At 54.7% G+C, this 19378-nt stretch overlaps 1 protein-coding gene across 1 annotated transcript; it reads right to left on the minus strand.

Annotated features, from left to right (window-relative positions):
• Positions 1–642: 642 nt before the first annotated feature.
• On the minus strand, positions 643–19018 carry DHX34 (DExH-box helicase 34). The gene is made up of 16 exons (XM_074219174.1): positions 18119–19018; positions 16683–16994; positions 15737–15994; positions 15516–15618; positions 14492–14709; positions 13566–13740; positions 11763–11956; positions 11461–11562; positions 10736–10981; positions 10359–10532; positions 9826–9937; positions 9468–9574; positions 8712–8990; positions 8085–8261; positions 7656–7794; positions 643–7474 (listed from the first exon to the last, which is right to left on the minus strand). Exons 1-16 carry the CDS (start codon positions 18818–18820, stop codon positions 7281–7283), a joined length of 3492 nt encoding a protein of 1163 aa, XP_074075275.1. The 5' UTR covers positions 18821–19018; the 3' UTR covers positions 643–7280.
• Positions 19019–19378: the final 360 nt, after the last annotated feature.

Raw genomic sequence — 19378 nt, forward strand, 5'->3', positions numbered from 1 at the left:
CTTGTCCTGGGAAGATCACTCAGAGCCCCAAACCTGACCGCCCTATAATCCAACTTGCCCCTCTGTTCCCATGTAGGATCTCACATTTATTCTCTGAGCTGCAGCGAGACAGAGCTCCAAGGAAGCACTGATTCCATGATTCCCAAACGGGTTCTTTTCTGTGAAAGTCATTCGTTAGCTGGCTGCTTGATCACTGGCATTCTGTCTCTGGCATGCTCTGATCCGCCCAGGCTAGAGATTGGCACAGTAAAAAATTTGAACACACCCATATGAACAAAAATATTGAGAACGGCCATTTTTATCATGGCAAAGATTGGAAACAGGGAATTTTCATCTACTGGGGAGCAGCTGAACAAGCTGTGGTATATAGCTTCTGGGCTGAAAGAAATGAAGGCAATGGTTTTGGAGAAGCCTGGGAAGTTGTCAAGTCAAAGAGTATTTAAGTGCCTACTATGCACAGGCCTACTATGTAGTGAGTGATGGGGATATAAAAAGAGGCAAAAATAAAACAGTCCTTGCCCTCAAGGAGCTTTCAATCTAATGGGGGGGGAGACAACATACTAACAGCTGTGTACAAATGAGATAGAGAGGGGAGGGAGGGAGGGAAGAGGGAGAGACACAGGAAGACAGAAATAAGGTAGGTGTAGGATAAACTTTTATTGTCTTTAGGTAAATGGAAGATAGTGTGATGAGGTCGTGAGATGCACAAGTCTTCAGTAGGAGGTGACCATTGGCTTTGCTGTCTCCACCTCCATACTTCCCAAGGACTCCTTGCCATGGCTGGTAATCCGAGCCTCCTCTAGCATTAAAATCGTCCAGAATTTTGGTACATTGTTGATAAGGGTCTCCAGGTCTCCATAACATTTTTCATTGACTTCATCAGAGTTCATCATGATGGGAGCATAGGCACTGATGATGGTGGGGTGGCATTTTCCTGCAAGTGGCAATCTCATCATTCACTCCTTTTGGTAGGTACAAGCTTGGTGACTACATTAGTTTTGATTGCAAAACCCACCCTGGCGTCATCACCACAGCCACTCTGACTTCAGTAAGCTGGCCTTCATGTGCCAACCTTGCCTCACTCACGGATACCATACCTGCTGAGTTCTCTTGCAACAAGAGCTGTTCATCTTTCAGGTCTACTGGACCTGATGAACTGTGTAAGATAATGGACCAAGGGGACACAAAGCATTAACTTCCTGTGGAAAGTGGGATCTCAGGGCCTGGGGTGGGGGGGCTTAAAGGAAGCCAGAGAGGATCGGAGGTGAAGCGGAAAAGGGAGAGAGTTCTAGGTGTGAGGTTCAGCTACACCAAGCATCTGGAGAAGGAGATGATCACCAAAGTAATCAGAACCAAGAGAACGAGTTATGCAATGACAATAACATTGTACAGTTTGCAAAGACCTGAGAACTCCGATTAACACTATGACCAGCCACGATGACACAGCAGAGAAGTGATGGAGTCAGAAGCAGAATGAGAAGTCTAGATTCTGGAAGTGGTCAATGTGGGAAGTTTTACTAGACTGTGCATATTTGTTACAAGGATTTTGCTCCTTTTTTTGATGGAGGGCAAATGAGAAAGATGGTGACAACATGAACATTATGCTTATTCATTTTTTCTATTTGGTGGGTTAAGGGACTTGCCCAAGGTCACACAGCTAGGCCATTATTAAGTGTCGAAGACCAGATTTGAATTCAGGTCCCCCTGACTCCAGGGCTGGTGCTGCCCCCTGCCTATTTTTTAAAAATGGAAAGTTTACTCTTTTCCCCAGAATTGGGGAAGTTGTTCCCTGTTCCAGTCTTGGCTATTTAATGCTTACTTGAACCACCCTTCAGACCTGGTTAGAGGCAAGCCAACTCTAGAGTGGATCATCGATTTAGGCCCCAAGGGTCATCAAATTCACACCTACTACCTTTTTATACCTTTTTTTTTAAAGATGAGGAAATTGAGGCACAGTGAGGTGACGGGATTGGGCCAATCACCCAACTAGTAAGTGGCTGAGGCAGGATTCCAATCCAGGTCTTAATGACTCTAGTTTCAGAGCCCTGGTCCCATCTGGATTCCTTCCCAATTCTCTCTGACGAGAGAAGCTTCCTTCACTTCATATTATTCCCTGTCATCTTTTGCATTTCTTCCCAGCCTGTCTGGATAAATCCAATCAATCCAATCAACCTCTGCCCTTCCTCACAATTACAAAGCTTCCGGATCCCATTCATATTCTTTGGTTTTCTCTTCATTTCACTTTCTTCTGCTCCTGCCTCAGCTCTCCCAAAATTGGCTGTTTTGCAGTGAGTTGGGGTTTTTTTGGGTGGGGGGAGGAATGTGCCCTTTATCCCCCAGGAACTAAGACAGTGATTAGCCCATGGTAATTACCTAATAAATGTGTGTGCAATGGAATTGTATTGGAATGTCAAACAAGAAATAACACTAGATTTGTGCTTTAAGAGGAATGCTATTAGGATGAAGAATATCAAAAATCATAATAGCAGGGGTGGCTAGGTGGCGCAGTGGATAAAGCACCGGCCTTGGAGCCAGGAGTACCTGGGTCCGGATCTGGCCTCAGACACTTAATAATTCCCTAGCTGTGTGGCCTTGGGCAAGCCACTTAACCCCATTGCCTTGCAAAAACCTAAAAAAAAATCATAATAGCAGCTCCCAGTAATATAAAATGATAATAGTTTAACCTTAATATAGTGCCTCCTGTGAACTACATCCTGGGCTAAGTCCTTTTTAAATACTGGATTGTCACACTCTGCTAGGGAGGCGCTATCACTATTATTGCTATTGTTTCCCTTTTACAGATGAGAAACTGAGACAAAGGTTAAGTGACTCTCCAGGGTCACACAGCTAATATTTTGTGGCCTAGGCAAATCTTAGCAATTATTCTGTAACTATCAATGCTTTGCAAAGCACCTTGCATTATCTCATTTCCTCCTCCTAACAACTCTGCCATTAAACCATTATTACCATTAATATCTTTATTTTACAAATGAGGAAACTGAGATTGAGAGAAACTAGGGTCTTTGTGCAGGATCACTGAGCTAATCAGGCTCTGAGGTAGTATTTGAACTCAGGTCCCTTGGTCCCTCCCAGTCTGGAACTCTGCCCACTTTACCACCTACTGTCTCTAGCTCCACTGTAGAGTCTAAATGGAAGAGAGACAACCTGGGAATATTGAGGTTCTTTAGACTCTTCCCACTGAGGATGACAATGAACTGATTGCAACAGTCTCAAGTTTCACCTAACAATCCACACGTGAAAATCAAGTGGATGAAAAATGCTTCCTGTCCAGACTGGCAGGAACAGTTTGATGGGTATGAACATCTGACAGATACTGTGGATGGAAAATGAGCTGGGCTCAGGGTCTGGTGAATGGGAGAGAGCAAGCAGATCCTATTGGGGTCACATAACTGACAAGTATCCGAGGCTGGATTTGACCTCGCCTTCCTGACTCCAATTCCAGCTCTCTATCAATAAAATAAAAATCCATCTTTTTTTTTTTAAGGTTTTTGCAAGGCAAATAGGGTTAAGCGGCTTGCCCAAGGCCACACAGCTAGGTAATTGTTAAGTGTCTGAGACCGGATTTGAACCCACATACTCCTGGACTCCAGGGTTGGTGCTTTATCCACTGCGCCACCTAGCCACCCCAAAATCCATCTTTTAAATGGTGATCTTCTACATTTCTCCAAAGAACTGCAAAGAAGCCACCACTCTGCATAGGTAAAGGTAACTCAGTAGATAAAGCAGAGTCTGGAGCCAGGAAGACCTGAGTTCAAATCCGGCCTCAGACACTTCCTAGCTGTGTGAACCTGGGCAAGTCACTTAACCACTATCTCCCTCAGTTTCCATAGCTGTCAATTGGGGGTCATAATAACTCAGCATTGTAGGGACCAAATGAGATCCCTGTAAACCGGGATCTGTAAAACAGATCTGGCACGCTATAAAAGCTTATTTGAAAAACAAAAATTCCCCACTGGGAGCAGTCCAACCCAGATCTGGTCCCTATCCAAAATTCTTCCAGTAGCGTCTGTGAGCTACTGATGTTCACTGACGTCAAACGGTGCATGTGAGCAGAAGGAAGATGAAGGGTGGGTGTAAATAGGCCAGGCCCCCCCCGGCTAAGGCTGACTCTCACGTCACGCATCGTCAGCGCCGAGAATCTGTGGCTTTTAACAAGTAGGAGTCAAAACCAGAATCGCACAGTATCTGAGCCAGAGAGGACCCTGGAGACCACTGAGGCTAGCCCACAAGTAACAAGAGTCCTCTCCTACAAACACAGCCAAGAAGTCATTACTAAGCTTTGGCTGGGGAGGACGGCTCTCTCCACCAAGAAGCTTTTCCAGACTTGCAGCCAGAGCCTCCACCCCTAGGCAGTTCTCACCCACCATCCCAGCTCTGCCTCTGGGGCCCCACAGAACCAGCTCCCTCTCTCACACAACAGCCCCGCAGGAGGCCTCCCCTGTCCGGGCTAAACACTCTTACTTCTGGCAAGCAGTCCTTCTGAGGCCCTTCCTCTCCTGGTTGGTCTTCTCTGGATACTCCCTTTAACTGCAGGGGGGCATTTCAGGAAAACCAACCAACATATCAAAAAGTATGAAGTTAGATGCAGTGCTCCACCCCTTGGGGGTCCCATGTATGCTTTCTCATGACTTCTTTGGGGTCTTGGCAAGCAATTCAATTATTTTGTTGTTCTGTTTACAATATTTTGATCATGGTCTGTCTTGTCTTCTGGTATCTGTTTACTTCATTTTGCATCTGTTCACCTAAACCTATGCTTCTCCATATTCATCATAATCATCATTTTCTATGGAAGTTGTATTTCATTACACCAATCACAATTTAACCGTTTCTCAATTGATGGGCAACCGTTTTGTGTCCAGCTTTTTTCGGCTGTTATATTTTACTATATATGGAAACTTTCTTTCGGGGGATACCTTGGGGCATGTGCCTGGCAGTGGGATCCCTGGGTTAAAAGGGAAGAACGTATTAGTCATTTGTATACATAATTGCCAAACTGCCCTCCACCAATTCCAGAATCAATTCCCAGCTCTACTATCAATGCTTTACTGTGCTCCTCTTTCCTTCACCCCAACATTGATATTTCCAGTCTTTTGTCATCTTTCTCAATCGGCTGGTGAGGTATAAAGCTCAGAGCTGTTTTGATTTGCATTTCCCTTTTCTTGAGTAGTTTTTAGTTTTGTTCAACTCTGAAATCATATCTGGGTTTTTCTTAGCAAAGATGCTGAAGTGGTTTGCCATTTTCTTCTCTAGCTCATTTTACAGATGAAGAAACTGAGGCAAACAGGGTTAGGTGCCTTGCCCAAGATCACACAGATAGGAAATCTGAGGCCACATTTGTCCTCAGGAAGATGAGTCTTCCTGACTCCAGGCTTGATACTCATTCACTGCACCACCCACCTGCCCCAGAACTTCGCTTATTTGGAGTATTCTTTCATATGGTTAACTGTAAATGGTTTATAATCCTTTTTTTTAATATTGCTTGCTTATGTCCTTTGCCCACTTATCTATTGAGGATTGTCAGCTGCCTATAAGTTTGCCTACATTAGTTTATGTTAGTTGCCACTACATGATGGCACTTGTGAAATCTTTATCAAATTACTTCCCTTCTGGGGGGGGCGGAGAAAAAGAATTTGGAACTCAAAATTTTAAAAATGGATGTTAAAAATTGTTTTTATGTGTAATTGGAAAATAAAATATAAACATCTTAAAGATAAGTTAACTGCCTTACTGGAGATATTGGATATAAAGATTTCTTTTCCCCCAATCAATCTCTTCCCTTCTTATTCTCAATGCATTGATTTTATTCAGGTTAAAGCTTTTCAGCTTCACATAATTAGAATTATTTTATATGAATAACATGTGATCAGTTTCTCTTCCAAGGTGTTTTTTTTTTAAATTATCTAAGAACTGATGAAGAATATTAAATAGTCCAGGAACAAACACAAATCCTTGGAGCCTCCAGTAACATCCTTTCTCCATGGATTCAGTCATTCCACTAGTTGTGAATCCAACCACCATAGCATTAGCTCACTCATCCTTCCCAAGAACAGCATGAATGTGTCAGATACTTTGCTAAAGTCTATGAAGTCCCTTACATTATAGTCCTGCCCCTATGTCCCAATCTAGGAACCCCCCAAAAAACAAGCAGTCATCCTCAAAGACCCATTTAGTGCTTATGAGATTACACCTCCCTTTTCCAGCTAGGGACCCCAAATTCTTCTAAGCAGGCCCTCTCTACCCCAAACCACTCAAGTGGAAGGAAGGAAACTTCGTCGAGAGATGATCAGACAAAAGCCCAGAGCCAGCAAGCAGAGAACCTCAATCTAGCTTGGTCCTTCCCCCAACTGCCTTGCCTTAAAGAAATTTCTCCCCTGAGTTTCAGTAAAACAAGACCCCTTTTGGGTTGCCATGGATCTCTTGGGTCTGGGGGAGGCCTAGTGACCTTTTCTAAAAATAATGTTTTAGGATGCATAAAATACTCAGAATTATAAAGGAAAACAATTATCCTGAATACAATTTCAGGAGTCTGAGAGATCCAGGGGCCCATTCCTCATCTACCGCTGTTGACCAAAGAGACAGAGGCTGAAGAAGCCATCATCCCCAGGCCCAGAAGACTTTGGGCATCTGTGGAGCACCTACTTTGTGGCACTGCCCAATGGGAAGAGGGCATGCTGCAGTGGGGCAGGCTGACCACCCACCCTTCTGTGGCCCAGAGCATCCACTGTTTACCAGTTGAAGGAAAGTAGAGAACCATGTGACAGACAGGGATGCCGTGAGGGACAACGCACAGAGCTCTATGTTCTAATCAGATCTCCAAAATTACCCGTGTCACTTGGATTCTCTGGCCTCAGGTTCCCCCTTTGCAGCTCTAGGTCTGGGTTCCAGGACCCCCACGAAGAGGCTTGTTTTCGTCCCCGGGTGCCCCCTGCCCCAAGCCAGGGCACACAGAACTGACCTGGTGTGGCTGACCACGTGCCTTCCTGGACTCCCAGTCCCGACTCCAGACCAGCCCCTTGTGAGGGCCCACTGCACAGACCATCCGGCCACGTTCCCCCCAAGAATACAAGACCATCTCACAGAAGTTGTCCAGGAAGCTGAGGCCAGGTCCAGACCGTGAGAGTGATGGATGGTCATGACATGATGACATGAAGGCCAGGGCTGGAGCATGAGACCTCTTGGGTTCTTCCCAGGAATCCAGTCCAGCCACAGCCCAGGAGATAGAAACAGAGAAGGTGGCGGGGGCTGGCTTTATTCAGAGGCTAACCCTCAGACCCACTAGTCCCTGCAGGGGCCCCAGAAAGCTGAGCTGACCCAGACCCTCCCACATGCAGCCTGCGGTGCCGGAGGATCTCCGTGGGTGTGAGAAGCAAGTCCTTTTGGCAGACCTCACAGTGGTAGGCCCGCTGCAGAGTGGACACCTGGTGGCTGGAGTCGGCCTCCTCCTCACTGGCCCCTGGGAAAGGAAAGGAAGTAGCTGAGAGCAGGGTCCTGGTGGCCTCAAAGCTGGGGCGGACAGACATGGGGAAGAGGGAAGGAGGGCTGACCTAGTGGCAGGCTCCCACTCTCAGGCCAGACATCCTGAAGTTCCCTGGGTAGCAACCCCCACTGCGCATGGGCGCTGCCCTTCCACTCACCACGGGTATCCTCATCAGGGGTCGCATGGCACGAGCTCTCATGGCACATCCGCTCCATGGGGGTGAAGGGCATGTAGAGGCCACAGTGAGGGCAGGTCCAGAAGGTGCGCAGGCAGTCGCTGTACAGGTCTGTGTCACTCTGTAGGAAACAGGTGCCCTGGTCAGAGCCCTGAGCCTGCGGCTCTCCACCCATCCTCCAGAGGTCACAGGTGATGCCATCCTTCAAGCTCTCCACCACCACCACCCGCCTGACTCCAGACAGGGAAACTTCACAGTCACTAGGGGGTCAGGGGATCTTTGGCTCTGTCTAGTTTTGGCCCAAGCTTGGTGTGAGCATCTCTGGGCCTTAGTTTCCCCCATCTCAAAAATGAATTCGGAGCTGTAGGAGGCCTGGGGAGAAGAGGGTTCCCAGTCCTGGCCCTCACTCACCATGAGACAGTCGTAGGTGAGGAAGCTTGTGACAGCATAGCCACCCTTGGTGTCATGAGGGGTCAAGGCTGCCTCCCCAAACAGGCCTGGGAGCTGGGGGGCCGCTGTGCCAGTCTGGGGCCCCACATAGAGGTTCTGAGCCTCCAGAGTGGTCAGCCTGTGGATGCTGTAGGACACCTGAGGGGATGGTGTGAGGGTCAATCCCTCTGGCCAGGACACTCGGTGTCTCCAACTTGCCCCATCCCTGGCCTGGCCCCAGCTCCCACCCCACTCTGATCTTGAAACTCCTCCCCTCCTTCCCTGGCACCCCCCAGCCCTGCCTCGGGCTCCATCCCAGCTATCCTCACCCTAGAGAATGGGCAGGAAGCACCATGTAGGTCATCAAGCTCTCAACTGATGCCTCTACAATTATGTCCAGAGCCTCACAAAGGGAGAGGACACCCAGACCTGGTGCTGGAAAGGACCCTCAGACCGCCTGGAGCTGCCCCGGGGCTCTGGGGAGGAGGCTGGAGTAGAGGCAGGACCGTGGCCTCCTGGGGATGGGGGCACATGTCTGGGCAGGCTCAGCAGGCCAGGCCCCTGGACCCATCCTCAACCCTGGCCCAGACAGGCTCTGGCGTATCAGACCTTGGATCTCATGAAGTCCACCAGGTCCCGGCCCAACGCCACTGCCGCCTTCCTCTCTATCCTGAGGGCCGCGGCTGCCCTCTCTTCACTCCTCGGCTGGGCCTGGCGGGTCAGCTGCTGGTCCAGAGCCTCTTCCCAGTGGGCTCGGAGGCGCAGAGTGGTCGACAGGAGCCGTGCGGCACTCTCGTTGCCCTCCAGCTGGAGCTGCAGCCAGCCGTCCGCCACAAGGCGGGAACAGTCACCATTCGTGTCCAGGGTCCGGCTAAAAAGCAGAAGAGCCTGGCATGGGGGAGAAGAGAAGGGAAGGGGAGGGGGAGATGGACAGCCTGCTCATCCCCAGGGACACAGGGGTCCCAAAGTCTAGTCCAGTATCTCTCCAAACTCACTGCAAAGAGTGGGAGTTGGGGTAAATCTGGAGGTTTGTGGCCTGAGTCAGACGCCACCTCTGACCCATCCTGCCTTTTAGACCACTGGGTCCAACCATGGGGCTATTGCACAGGCCAGAGGAAACAACAGAAGGGAAGCACCAGGTGAGCCCCCATACCCTGACACCCAACTGTCCCTATCAACAGCATGAATCCCCTCGAATCCAGGGCAAGGTGGGGCTGAGTTGTGCAGCAGCTCAGACATCCAACCCCCCCCCCCCCCCAGACACTGATTACATCCCAACTCTAGGCCAGGCCCCTGGGGCTGAATGGGGTCAGAGGGAGTGACATCAGGCAGCCCTGGGGCCTTCTTCCAGGGGCCCTCCCTCACCTGCAGGGCTGGGAGACGCACACAGTTCACCAGGTAGGGTTTGGTGGTCTCCAGGAGAGACACGAAGGCCAGCAGCTGGTGCTGGGTGCTCATCCCATCTTTCTGATCTGAAGAGGGGAGGGAGACAGCTCTGAAGGCTCCAAACTGAGGGCCTGGTCTCTCCTGAGGGTCCCCAAGTGTCCACACCACCAGTCAAGGTGGAGGAGGACGCGGCCTGGAGTCAGGAAGCCCTGGGTTCAAATCCCTCTTCAGACACCACCCAGCTCAGGGACCTTATGCAGGATCACAAGGTGCCCTTCAGAGCAGCCCTGGGGAGGGAGGGTCAGAGGCCTCCAGGGGACGCAGGGAGGACACTCACCTCGGCTCTGGCCCCGGGGCTCAGCCCGGCCCCCCTGCAACAGGTCCGGATTGTTGGAGAACACACAGGTGGGGTGAAGCACAGCACCCTGCTTGCTCTGGGTGTGGAAGAACTAAACAACCGAAGGAGAAACTCAGGCCCCGGCCCCCCCCCCCAGGGAGCCTGGCCTCGGAGGGGGAAGAGGCAGGTCTGGGCTGGGACCCTCTGCTCTTCTCCCTGCCTGGCTCTGGCAGGGAGCGCCAGCTTTGGACTGATCTGAGGGACGTCTGAGTCTCCCTCTTCTATAAAATGAGTTATATCCACACACTCCCCACAACCTGGGCCTACACAAACAGGGTGATGGTGTGAGTTCTGAGACCCCTGGAACCCTGCCTTTAAGGAAAAGGTTTATCCAAGGTTCCAGTGAATGGGTGGCAACGCCAGGCCCCGGGGTCCCTCCTCCCCATCTTACACAGGAACAACGAGGGTCACCCTGGAAGTCAAGCAGGACTGACATCATGGGGCGGGGGGGGGGGGTGGAGAAGGAGGCAGACCTGGTCTGAGTCCTTGCGACAGCTGTTGAACTGGTCAGGCGCAGCCAGCTGGGGGTAGAGGCCCCGGCCCAGCACGAGCTTCAGCAGGGCCAGCTGGTCCCGGGACAGGTCCTGGGCAGAGCTGGCAGCCGCCTGCAGCTGGTCCACGTCATGGCGAAGCTTGAACTTGACATCCTGGGAAGGACACAAGAGGGAGGTTCCTAGGGGAGATGGCTGAGGCTCTCAAGGCCTCTCATCCTCACATCCAGAGGAAAAAGCAACGTGCTCCCTCAGCCACCGGAGTGACGGTGAGGCAGGGAGCTGTGGAGGGGACTCGAGTCTGCAGGAAGGGCATCGGTGAGGACCCTCCTTCAGGGGACGGAGCCCAGCACTCCCACCTGGATGTCCACATGATGGGAGCCATCCCTGGCCCTAGAGCCAGATGCCTCTGCATCGTCCTCGCTTGATGAGCCACCTTCCAGGGCCTCCAGTCGCAGGACCTTCCTCTTCCGGCCCTCGCCCTCCTCGTGCTGACGCTTCAGCTGGAACAGCTCCCGGCGCTGGCGGTGCTGCTGCTGGCGGCTATAGCTATCTCCCGGTGTTGCCCTCGCCTCAGCCAGGAGCCCATGGTCCTGCAACAGGCCCTACTCCGAGGGCCAGAGGCACCTAAGGCAGGAAGCCAGAGGACCAGCTTTCCCCAGCCCACAGCCCATGCACCCCTGCCCAGGGGCCTTCTCCAGAGAAGGGCTGCTAGGCCCCAACAGCTGGAAGTTCTCAAGGGCAGGGATGTGACATTCTTGTCTGGACAGGGTCCACGGGGACCCAGGCCATACCCCCCACCTGCAGCCTGGGGGCCCTGCCCCTCCTTGACCAGCTAGGCCCTTCTTTACCTCCCAAGTATGCCCCATGCTAAGCCTCTCCCCAGATAACCCTCCTCTAGGGTTTCTCAGACTTCCCGCTGACATATGGAAGGACTCTTTGAACCCGAGGCTGGGTCACAGTTGGAAGAATGCAGTGGGAGTGGCTGTGGACAGGTAAAAGGCATCCCAGAGGGAGGCTGCTCCCGGTCTGGGGGCCAGAGTCCTGTGTGGGATGGTGACTGAGGGCCCAGACCAGGCCTGACCTTGAACTGCCGGCGCAGGTTGGCAATCTCATACATGCGGTGCTCCTCAAGGCCCCGGCGGCGGCACCACTTCCTGGAGTTGGCGCTCCGGTCTGATTTCACCTAGGGAGGAAGGAGGGGTCTGGGGGACTCACCTACTGGGCCACAGAATGGGCTTCCAGACCTGGTCCTCAGCCTCCTGCGGGTGGGAAACGGGGAGCATGGAGCCCTTCTGGGCACAGGAAGGAGGGGCTGAGCACAGGCCACCACCACCACGAGGAGGGGCCCACCTACAAGGAAGGGCCACATGCCCACTGTCTCACCTGAACCCAGGCGTTAAAGGCATTGAACAGGGTGAAAGGGTCCCCCAGGTCACTCTCCAGGGGCTTCCGGGCTGTCCCACAGTCCAGGTTGCTTTGAGCACTGCGCACAAAGGGAGACTGGACACTCAGGGCTGCTGCCATGGTCAGCACAGGCTCCACCAGGTCAAAGAGGCAACCAAGGATCAGGATCTTCCCTGCACAGAAGGACAAGACCGTCAGAGTAGAAACTCCAAGAGGACGGGGCCAGGTGGGCTGGGGGCCTGGCCTGGGATGTCGCCTTCTGTGCAGCCTACTGTATGAGAGTATTGGGGGTCTCTGAGGATCTTCCCGATTCACAGGCTCTGTGTGCACATATCCTGCCCCCCCACCCGACTGTTTCTCCTCAGTCTCCTATGCTAGATCCTTCTCCAGATCCTACCCTCTAACCCTAGGTGACCCCCAGGGCTTGGTCTGGGGCCCGCTGGGCAATCTCAGCAGCCACCAAGGATTGAATGATCACCCCTCACGATCCCCAAATCTGCCTTCCTTGCCCCAACCTCTCTGCTGCCCTTCCTTCTTGCATTCCCAAATGTCACCTGAGAGGCAGGAGACATCTCCTCCCCATCTCCTCTTTCCTTCTAAAGCATCATCCTTCCTGTTCCTCAGGCCTCAATCCTGGACTCCTCACTCTCACCCTCAGACACATGTAGGCTGGGGCCAAGGCCAGTGGAGGTCACCTCTAGAGCATCTCTTGAATCATCCCCCACTCCCTGCTGATAAGAACTTCCCCAACCCCCGCCCAGGTCCTCATCACATCACTGCTGAATAACTGCAATAATTGGGGGGGGGGGTGTCTGCCTCAAGTCTCTCCCCATTCCAATCTACCCTCTATTCAGTCACCAGAAGGATTTTCCTAAAGGGCACATCTGTGTGATCTGTCCTCCCCTCCTCAGTAAACTAAAGGGGCTCCCTAATGCCTCCAGGAGCAAATAGAACAAGTCTTGTCTGGCATTCAAAGCCCTTCCTCAAAAGCCCCCTCCCATCTCTCCAGCCTTCCCACCCCTTCCTCCCCCTGCCATTTCCTCTTTGATCAGTGACACTGTCTCTGGGCTCCAGGCAATCTCTCTGATTGTCTCCTGAAGGGAATGCTCCCCTTCTTTCTGACTACTGACCCCCCATGGCTTTTTTCTACAGAAAACCTCCCCCCTCCTTCTAGTGTCTTCTCTCTATGAATGAGCTCCTCTTAAGGCAGTACAGAGAGAGAGAGAGAGAGAGAGAGAGAGAGAGAGGACACACGTGTGTATGTGTGTGTACGTGTGCGTGTGTGTGTGCATGTTTGTATTTGTTTGCTAGCTGATGACTCCCCCGTTAGATGGTAAGCTCCCTGAGGGCAGGGCCTGTTGTCTGCCTCTCTTTGTACCCCTCCTGCTTAGACCAGGGCCTGGCGCCCAGTAGGTGCTTCACAGATACTTGCTGAGGACTGAAGAAGCCTCCAAGAGCTTTCCCGTTCCCCCCACCACCACCAGGTGAGCTGCATAGTATTCTGTCTACTTTTAGAGAGAGAAACCAGAGCCTAGGACATAGCCAGGATCCCACAGTGAAGAGCGGGTGGGAGCTGGAAGTCAGCCGAGGCCAGGCCAGGCCTCCTCCACACCACCTAGGTGCCCATCCCCTCAAAGAATCACACAATGTGAAGCTCAGAGGTCAGCTAGTCCCAGAGAAAGGCAGAGCCCAGCTCCACATGACCCCAGGGTCAAGGACAGAGCTGGGATTTGAGCACTCCCCCTCCCCCTTCCCCCCAGCCCCCCCAGAGCACATCCTCACCGATCACCACGTCCACAGGAAGCTGAGAAAGCAGGGTCCCTATGGGTGTGAGGCGCTCGGAGGCATCCAGAGCACCCTGGTCCCGCAGGTAGATGATGGCCGTCTCCAGGCTGGCGGCTGGAGGGGGCTCTATGAAGGGGAACTTGCGGGGCTCCCCTAGCCCCATGCTCTTCATCTAAATCACAGAACAGACTGTCTCAGCAGGACAGAGGGTAAGGACTCTGGCCAAAGTCGAGCATGAGGCTCACTCTTGAACTCCCCCCAAGACCGTCAGAGAAGGAAGCAGAGAGGCTGGATCCCCCGTGTGCCCATGTGCCTGCGTGTTCTGGCAGGCTCTGGAGTGAACCCGTGGGGGAAGGTCTGGGCAGGTCCCAGGGACAGGCTGACCCATGGAGGGTGTGGGCTGGATGCCAGCCTCCCTCCCCTCTGTGGAAAGTAGCTTCCTCTGAGGAACAGTGTTGTATGCCCATTGGCCATTCATCTCCACCCAGGAGGCCCAGGGAGTCACAGGCCAGGGTTGGGAGCTCATAGGGGCACCCTCACACAACCACAGCTCTGGGGGCACCTTCACATGGGGTGTTGCCTGGGAGAGTTGGTAAGGCCCCTTTGGGTGGAGAGGCAGGAAGCCAGAGTCTCCTTGTCCTGGGAGAGTGGGATGCCACAAAATGGACCAGCTGGCCTGGCAGGGTCGGGAAGACCTCTCAGAGGTCATCTGGGCCCAGACCAAGTGAGTGGCCAGCTTCATCCCTAAGAGTGTAGCTTGACCCTCCCTCCCCTTTGCTCCCTGATCACCTCAAAACAGGCGAGGTCCCGCCCCTAAGAAGAGCCAGCTGTGGAAGGGGTCAACGTGCATGGATGCCTGAGGGTTTGGGGGGCAGCTGCCTCCCCCCAATCCTGTCCCAGCAGGACCCAGGCCTCCCATTTACCTGCAGCACCAGAGCATCCAAGGCCACCCTCTGGATCTCTGGCACAGGATAGGGGGCGAAGGCGTCATAGTCAGACTCGGCATACAGGCGGTAGCACACCCCCGGCCCCGTGCGGCCAGCACGGCCCTTCCGCTGCTCAGCACTGGCCCTGCTGATCCAGAACTCCTGGAGTCGCTGCAGCTTGGCCTTGGGGTCAAAACTCATCTCCTTCACTTTTCCTGGAGGCCAGGGGAGAAGTTCTCAATCCCTTGCTGAAGCCTTGGCACCCTAGCTGCACCAATGGACAGCTCTGCTGCCAACGGGCTGTGACCTCAACCAAGGAGGGCAGAGCGCTAACCTGGACAATCCATGATCTACTGATACATAGGTGAACTCTGGCCAAGACCCTTTTGTCTTGGCCTCTGTAAAATGTGAGGGTGACTGGGTGCCCTCAGACCCTGCTGACTTTACATTGCCAGACATGAAGGAAAGATCGGTGCTGTGGCCTGGAGGTGGTTAGGCCGGGCTGCAGTCCAGGGCAGAGGGACCAGCTCTGGCTCTGGGGGGAAGGTAACATTGCTCTTCTGCTTTTCACAGGCCAAATCAAATAAGTCAATCCCCAAATATCAGACAAAAGGAGCCAGAGCCCGGCCTGGTCTGTAAAAGAGGGAGCTGGATGAGCCCCTGGGGCTCTCAGCTCTGACACTCTCCTGGGGAGGGGCTCCCCACAGCCGACACTCCAGGGCTCTGGGATCTCCCAGCCTCTGCCTTCTCACCCTGTGATAGAAGAGCCTTCACCCCCCATTTTGAGGATGAGAAACTCCCCCTGACCACCAAGCCTTGAAGCCTCCTGACTCCAGGTCCAGGGCTCTTGCTTTGGGATCCCGTGATGGCAGCCAAGGAAGCCTCAACACCCAGGACAGGCCTGAGGGTGGCCATCGAGGAAGCTCCTGGACACGGGCTGCTCTCCTCTGCCAGGGTCTCGGGTCTGCACCACAAGGCTGGTGGGAAGACTGGCAGGAGGAAGCGGGGGAGCAACACTCACCAGAATCCAGCACAAATCGGATGCCGTCAATGGTCACCGAGGTCTCTGCGATGTTGGTGGACAAGATACATTTTCGTACCCCAGGAGGAGCCACATCAAACACCTGGGAGGAAGGGCAAAGAGAGTGAGAACGCATGGTGGGTGCTCCTAGCCTCAGGATGGGGGGAGGGGTGGTGCGTGATGGGGGAAAGGGAACCATGGAGCCTGGGACTCCAGATCACCTTGTCTTGGTCTGTGATGGAGAGGGCACTATGCAGGGGGAGCACTACCCAGCGCTTGGTGTGGGCCGCATATGGCTGGAAGACCTCCAGCACGGTGCTGATCTCCGCCATGCCGCTGAGGAACACCAGCAGGTCACCACGCTCCTCCGGCGGGTACTTGTGGTCAATGGCCTGCAGTACACGTAAGAACGGCCGCGTGTCCAACTTCTCCGCCTTGGACGTTGGCACCTCCTCCTTTGGTACAGGCTGGTAGATGACCTGGGTGAGAAGACAGGTCTCATCACACCCCAAGCGGCACATTTGGAGATCAAAGACCATGAGTGGGGCAGCACCTGAGAAACCCCCATTTTACAGATCTGGAAACTGGGGCACAGGGAGGATGAGATCCTGGAGGCCGGCTCTCCTCTCCAGCGGGCTCTAATCTGTGAGGTATTATAGAGCCATGAGCTGCTGCTGCGTGGCTGGCCCCAATGCTCCTGCCCCAACCACACACACACACACACACACACACCCCAGCACCCCATCAGGGTCAGGGCAAGACTCTGAACACCAAAGTCCCGACTCTCCCTATGACACGCTGCCTCCTCAATTATCACCACTGCTCAACAATAGAAGAAATTGAGGCTCTGGGAGAAAGGGTCTGAGGACAGACCAGAGCCTCGAACCCAAGCCTCCTGACCCTGCTCTGGGCCTCTGAGGGGACAGAGTGCACCCGCTGCCTGAACACATGGAACATACGTCCTTTCTAAGGCCCTCCCTCTGAGACATCAGAGTTAGTGGATGTTAGAAGTGAGGAGGAGCCTTAGAAACTACCCAGCCCATGAGGAAATGAAGGCAGAGAACAGTGCAAGGGACTTACTAGGAGACCACCCACACTGGAGTCTGCAGGGGTGTCCCCTTGGGGTGTCCCCATTATGGGGCAGAAGAGCCCGGCCCGGGCACTGACCTTGATGGGGAACAGCCTCCCAGGCACCTGCACCACTGGTGCGTGGCTGAAGTAGCTGGAGAAGAGGCCGATGTTGATGGTGGCCGACATGAGGACGAGCTTGAGGTCCGGGCGGGCAGGCAGCAGCTGGCGGAGGACACCCAGCAAGAAGTCACTGTGGAGGTGACGCTCATGGACCTCATCCACAATGAGCACCTGGTACTGTGGCAGGGTCGGCTCGCGCTGGATCTGCCGCAGCAGAAGGCCTTCCGTCAGGAACACGATCTTGGTGGCCGGCGACCGTGTGCTCTCAAAGCGGATCTGGTAGCCAACCTGCGCAGAGGAGTGACCTGGGAAGAGACTCCCCCGGGCCCTCCCCATGGCTGCCACCCACTGATCTCCTAATGGCCGGTCCCGAGGCCTGGGTGACTCTCCTGTGGGTTCCACTGCTGCAGGCTCCAACCTCCTCCTCCTCCAGCCTGGCTCCATGGTCTGGGGCCCCACACCCCACTTCCTTCCTCACTCAGGCCCTGAAACCTGGGAAGGGCCTGAAAAGGTACCACCACTCCCATCTCTGAGATAGGGCAGCCCCATCTGCACCTCCCCAGCCACCCGCTGCATCCCTTGGTTGCCCCTTCCAGTGGGACCTGGGGAAAGTGGTGCAGCGACTGGCAAGAGAAGGCCCAGCTTCAGGGCTGCCTCTTCCATTCCATATAGGGCCCCTCCAGAATCCACAACTGGGCAGGCTGCTCATCTTACAGATGAATCAATCAATCAGCACTTATTAAGTGCTTACTGGGTTCCAGGCCCAAAGAAAAGCCAAACTTGCCCTTGGGAGCTCATGATCTACTGGAGAGAAGACATGGGCACCAACACAAGCAGGCAGGCCAGGAAAGAGACAATTGTCAGGGGAGGCTTCCTGTAGGAAGAGGTTGGGCAGCCAGGTGGTGCAGTGGATAAAGCACCGGCCCTGGAGTCAGGAGTACTTGAGTTCAAATCTGGCCTCAGACACTTAATAATGACCTAGCTGTGTGGCCTTGGACAAACCACTTAATCCCATTGCCTTTAAAATTAAAATTTAAAAAATTTTTTATAAAGGAGGTTGGGGGGACAGCCAGCTTGAGAGGCACTGAATTGCCCATGGCCATTCGGCTAGAAAGCATCTGAAGCAGGAACTGAACTCAGGACTTTCTATCTCCAGGCCCTACCAGTCCAGGGGAGTAGGAGGATGAGGACCTTTTATCTAAGGCTCTCTACAATAACACCACCACACAGTGTTCTGGGCCCCCCTCAAAGGGGTCACCCCCATTTAACGGGTGAGCCAACTGAGACCGCAGGAGGGCACCAGAGCCAGTCTGACACTCCTGCAATAAATAGCTCCTCCATCACAACATCCAGCTTACAACCCAACCCACTCCCGACCAGATGACTGGCACTCACTGGCTATGCCAGCTTACCTGGGATCCATACTGGCTGAGGCTTTCAAAGCTGACGCGCTTGGCGAGAGAGATGCATGCGATTCTCCGGGGCTGGGTACAGGCCACGTGGCTGAAGCCAGCAGCCAGCAGGTACTGGGGCACCTGGGTGGACTTGCCACAACCCGTGTCCCCAGCCACGACCACCACCTGGTGCTCCCTGAGGGCCTGAAGCAAGTGCTGCCTGTAGCGGGCCATGGGCAGAGCGGCCCGTTCCTGCTGCAGCTTGACCAGCTTCCCAAAAGACTGCTTCTGCCCAAAGTCCAGGTAGTGCAGGACCGCCTGGCGGAACTCTGCCAGGCGGTCACGGGGCAGCGAGCTGCGGGCACCCCTCGCCCCCAGGATTGGCTCGCCCTCGCCACTCAGCAAGGCCAGGTTAATGCGGTAACGTGGGTCATAGGTGGCGGGGAGGTCGGCCAGGGCCGGGTGTCCGCGTCCCTGGGGAGTCTGAGCCTCCGATGGCTGCTTGGCCTCCGGGATGGGCTTGGGCTTCCGGAAGGTCTGCAGGCGTTCAAAAAAGGCCCAGAACTTGCGGCACTCCTCCGAACCCCGGCGGATGACGTCCTGGTCCCCAAAAAAGATCTCCTCCAGTTGGCTCCGGGTCTCCGGGCAGCCCCAGTCCCACTGTCTGGGGCTCTCGGGCTCCCGGCTGCCCCCGGCCCGGGTGCGCTTGGACGAGGACATGGTTCCGGGCCGGTGCCTCGGGTTCTCTTGGTCCAACTGGACTCGGGGTCCGGCTAGCGGCCCCCCGGCCTCACGTCTTCAGAGCCGCAGGTCCCGGGAGAAAGCACCAAGCAAGCGTCAGGCCAGAGGTGAGGAAGCGTGGGGAGCAGCTGCGCTTCCTCCCCGGGGGTCTCCTGTCCCCCCCAGGGCGACAAGCGATTTATGGGTGGGTCTCCTCGGGAGGGGCAGCGGGAGGGCAGCTTCCGGACTGGCCGGGGTCCCTCGGGGCGAATGCTGGGGGGAAGAAAGCAACCTTGAAACTGATATCCGACCCGGGAAGGCCCGGGGGGCCGGGAAGGCCCGGGGGGCCGGGAAGGCCCGGGGGGCCGGGAAGGCCCGGGGGGCCGGGAAGGCCCGGGGGGCCGGGAAGGCCCGGGGGGCCGGGAAGGCCCGGGGGGCCGGGAAGGCCCGGGGGGCCGGGAAGGCCCGGGGGGCCGGGAAGGCCCGACCCGGGGGGCCGGGAAGGCCCGGGGGGGGGCCGGGAAGGCCCGGGGGGGGCCCGGAAGGCCCACGAGGGGT

Source organism: Macrotis lagotis, chromosome 1 (assembly GCF_037893015.1).
Source record: "Macrotis lagotis isolate mMagLag1 chromosome 1, bilby.v1.9.chrom.fasta, whole genome shotgun sequence".
In the NCBI taxonomy this organism is placed as follows: domain Eukaryota; kingdom Metazoa; phylum Chordata; class Mammalia; order Peramelemorphia; family Peramelidae; genus Macrotis; species Macrotis lagotis.

Coding starts and splice junctions, on each gene's coding strand:
- DHX34 (XM_074219174.1), bottom strand. CDS start 18,820: ATGTCCTCGTCCAAGCGCACCCGGGCCGGGGGCAGCCGGGAGCCCGAG. Junction 9,938..10,358: donor GTCGCAAGGACTCAGACCAG/GTCTGCCTCCTT, acceptor TCGGTTGTTTAG/TTCTTCCACACCCAGAGCAA. Junction 7,475..7,655: donor CCCTGATGAGGATACCCGTG/GTGAGTGGAAGG, acceptor TTCCTTTCCCAG/GGGCCAGTGAGGAGGAGGCC.